This window comes from Morus notabilis, unplaced genomic scaffold, assembly GCF_000414095.1.
Source record: "Morus notabilis unplaced genomic scaffold, ASM41409v2 Scaffold212, whole genome shotgun sequence".
NCBI classification, from domain to species: Eukaryota; Viridiplantae; Streptophyta; class Magnoliopsida; order Rosales; family Moraceae; genus Morus; species Morus notabilis.
The window spans coordinates 648,523-651,569 of record NW_010361298.1 but is presented as its reverse complement, the minus strand read 5'-3'; the positions used below and the strand labels follow the sequence as shown (position 1 = coordinate 651,569).

Sequence of the window (3,047 nt, the reverse complement as noted above, 5' to 3'; positions counted from 1 at the left end):
TTCTTATATAGTACGTGGAGTTCAATTAGTGCACATATATAAATATATTTGGAAATGTATTATAGCTGGGTGGCATTAGTGTATAGAAATACGAGTCATTGTGGTATGAGTTGTACTAATTGTCCCAATAGGATAAAAAGCATTAACTATTGGAGTTCCCCTACTAATAGTGTTTAATAGATAGAAATTTGACGGTTCAGAATTGTACCTAAATGCCTATTAATAGTGTTTTTTTTTCTTAATAATAAAAATAATAATTTAAAGATGTACACTTACCTTTCTTTTTCTTCTTCTTCTTTTGACATAGATGGTCTTCTTTTTCTTCTTCTTTCTACCTTCCAGGAAATTGCTAAACCACTTGGTCATGCAGTTCTAAATATTCATCTTTCTTTCTTTCACAGCAAAAGAGTGAAGAAATCCTTTTCTAATTCTTTTCCTCTCAACGATATGGCCATTGTTGCTTCTTCTTCTTCTTCTTCTTCTGTCGTGATCAACAATGAAGTCTTCATCAGTTTTAGAGGAGACACTCGTAAGAACTTTACTAGTCATCTTTACTCTGCCTTATGCCGGAAAGGCATTCGGACCTACAGAGATTATCCGAATCTCGAGAGAGGAGAAGAAATTTCGCCTGCACTTTCGAGAGCAATTGAGAAATCGAAGATTTCAATGGTCGTCTTCTCGAAAGAGTATGCTTCTTCTAGATGGTGCTTGGATGAGCTCGTGCACATTCTCAGATGCAAGAATGAAAGAGGTCAGATTGTTTTACCCGTCTTTTACAACATCGATCCATCGGATATTAAAAAACTGACGGGGAGTTATGCTATTGCTTTTGCCGCACACGAAGAATGTTTTGAGCCGAACAAAGTGAAGGAGTGGAGGGATGCTTTGACTGCTGCTGCTGATCTATCTGGCTTTCATTCACAAGATGAGTGATTGCTTCTTTTCTTTTCCTTTTGCTTCGACTGGTTGTCCTCTCTCTCTCTCTCTGAGTAGAATCACAAAGTCATGTCTGATTATTTGGGTTCTGGAATGTAAATTGAAAAAAACGTCTTAATTAGAAAGTTTCACTAGATGGAGATGTAGATGCTTCCTTTATCAAGCTTTTTCTTTGTTAATTTTGTAATGCTTCTTTTGCATTAATATATAGTTCTCTTCTATTTATGTTAGGTATGAATCAGAATTAATTGAGAAGATTGTGGAAGATGTATGGAGAAAATTAAATCGTTTGCCACAAATTGCTATGGATTCTAAGGGTCTTGTTGGAATAGGTGAACGCCTTGAGGAAATTGAATCATTGCTGTGCAAACCAAATCCTCGTGGCATAGGCCTTTGGGGGATGGGTGGTATAGGCAAGACTACTTTGGCTCGTGCCATTTTCAATCGGTACTTTTATCAATTTAAAAGTCGCTGCTTTCTTGAAAATGTTAGAGAAAATTCGCAGAAATATGGACTGGCTCATCTAGAAATCAAATTGTTTTCAACGCTATTGGATCTAAGAAATCTAGAAACAGTCGACCACTTTGTGAGAAATAGACTCATAGGTAATAAAGTACTCATTGTTCTTGATGATATTGATGATATAGACCAGCTGGAGAAATTGATTGGAGATGGTAGTTGGTTTGGTGAGGGAAGTAAAATCATCATAACAACAAGAGACAAACAAGTTATTTTGAGTGCTGACAAGGAAGTATATGAAGTTAAACCATTAAATTTTGAGAAAGCACTTCAACTCTTTCAGTTCAATGCCTTTAGAACAAAGCCTTCCACGACATTTTCGGAGCTGTCAAGAGAGTTAGTAAATTATACTGGTCGCAATCCGCTTGCTCTTAAAGTTTTAGGTTCCTCCCTTCATTCTCAAACCGTAGAATATTGGGTTAATACATTGAACAAACTAAAATTAATTCCCGATCCAAAAATTCAAAAGGTGTTGAAAATAAGTTATGATGGGCTAGATGATAAGCAACAAGACATTCTCCTTGATATTGCGTGTTTTCTTAGAGGGGAGACAAGAGATTTTATAGTGAGCGTACTAGATAATTGTGATTTGTTTGCAAGTTTGGGGATTGAAGTTCTCATGAACAAGTCTCTCATAACCATTATTAAGGGCAAAGTTTGGATGCATGATTTGATACAAGAGATGGGTTGGGAAATTGTTCGCCAACAATCTATTAAACATCTTGGAAGGCGTAGTCGGTTGTGGATTCCTCAAGACGTCTATCATGTCTTAGACAACAATGAGGTAAGTATCTAATGACAATAAACTACAACAACATCTCTCTCTGACATAATTTTTCACATTTCATATTCTCATTTATTTATTTTTTTTAATTTTCTAGGGTACCGAAGAAATTGAAGGAATATATCTTGATATACGTTTGGAATTATTCACATCATAGTAAATTCAAAGTACACCTTACTCAAGGTTTGCAATTTCTTCCTCGTTCTCTAAGATATCTGTGTTGGTATAACTACCCATCAAACCGATTTCCATCAGATTATAAGAAGGAAAATCTCGTTGAGCTTGACATGCCCTGTAGTGCGCTTAAGCAACTTTGGACTGGTGTACAGGTATACTATAATATTAGTTAACAGGTTGAATATCATGTGTAGAATGTTCATGATTACCTACTTTATATTACATATTTTTGGTAAAATAATAAAAATTATTGTTATATCCTAAATTAATTTATTTTTTCTTGTAGAATCTTAAAAATTTGAAGCGTATTAATCTTGGTTATTCTAAACAACTGATCAAACTTCCAGATCTATCTCGAGCTCCAAAGCTAGAAAGTATTAATCTTGAGGGTTGTATAAATTTAGTTGAAGTTCCTCCGCTTAATTTCCAAGGATGTTTTGGATCTCTTACACTACGTGGTTGCATTAAGATTAAATCACTTCCAAAGATATCGGGGAATATCAAATACTTGAATTTTGACAAGACTGGAATAAAAGAATTGCCATTATCAATTGGGTCATTAGAAAATCTTGTGCAATTGAGCCTCGAAGGTTGTCAACATATCAAGCATCTTCCGGCAGCTCTTCCGAGA

The 3,047-nt window shown here is 35.2% G+C and overlaps 1 protein-coding gene across 1 annotated transcript; it reads left to right on the top strand.

Moving 5' to 3' along the window:
- Positions 1 to 374: 374 nt before the first annotated feature.
- Positions 375 to 2,457, top strand: LOC112091810 (TMV resistance protein N-like). The gene is made up of 3 exons (XM_024166303.1): positions 375 to 929; positions 1,168 to 2,239; positions 2,337 to 2,457. Exons 1-3 carry the CDS (start codon positions 448 to 450, stop codon positions 2,394 to 2,396), a joined length of 1,614 nt encoding a protein of 537 aa, XP_024022071.1. The 5' UTR covers positions 375 to 447; the 3' UTR covers positions 2,397 to 2,457.
- The last annotated feature ends 590 nt before the right edge of the window (positions 2,458 to 3,047 follow it).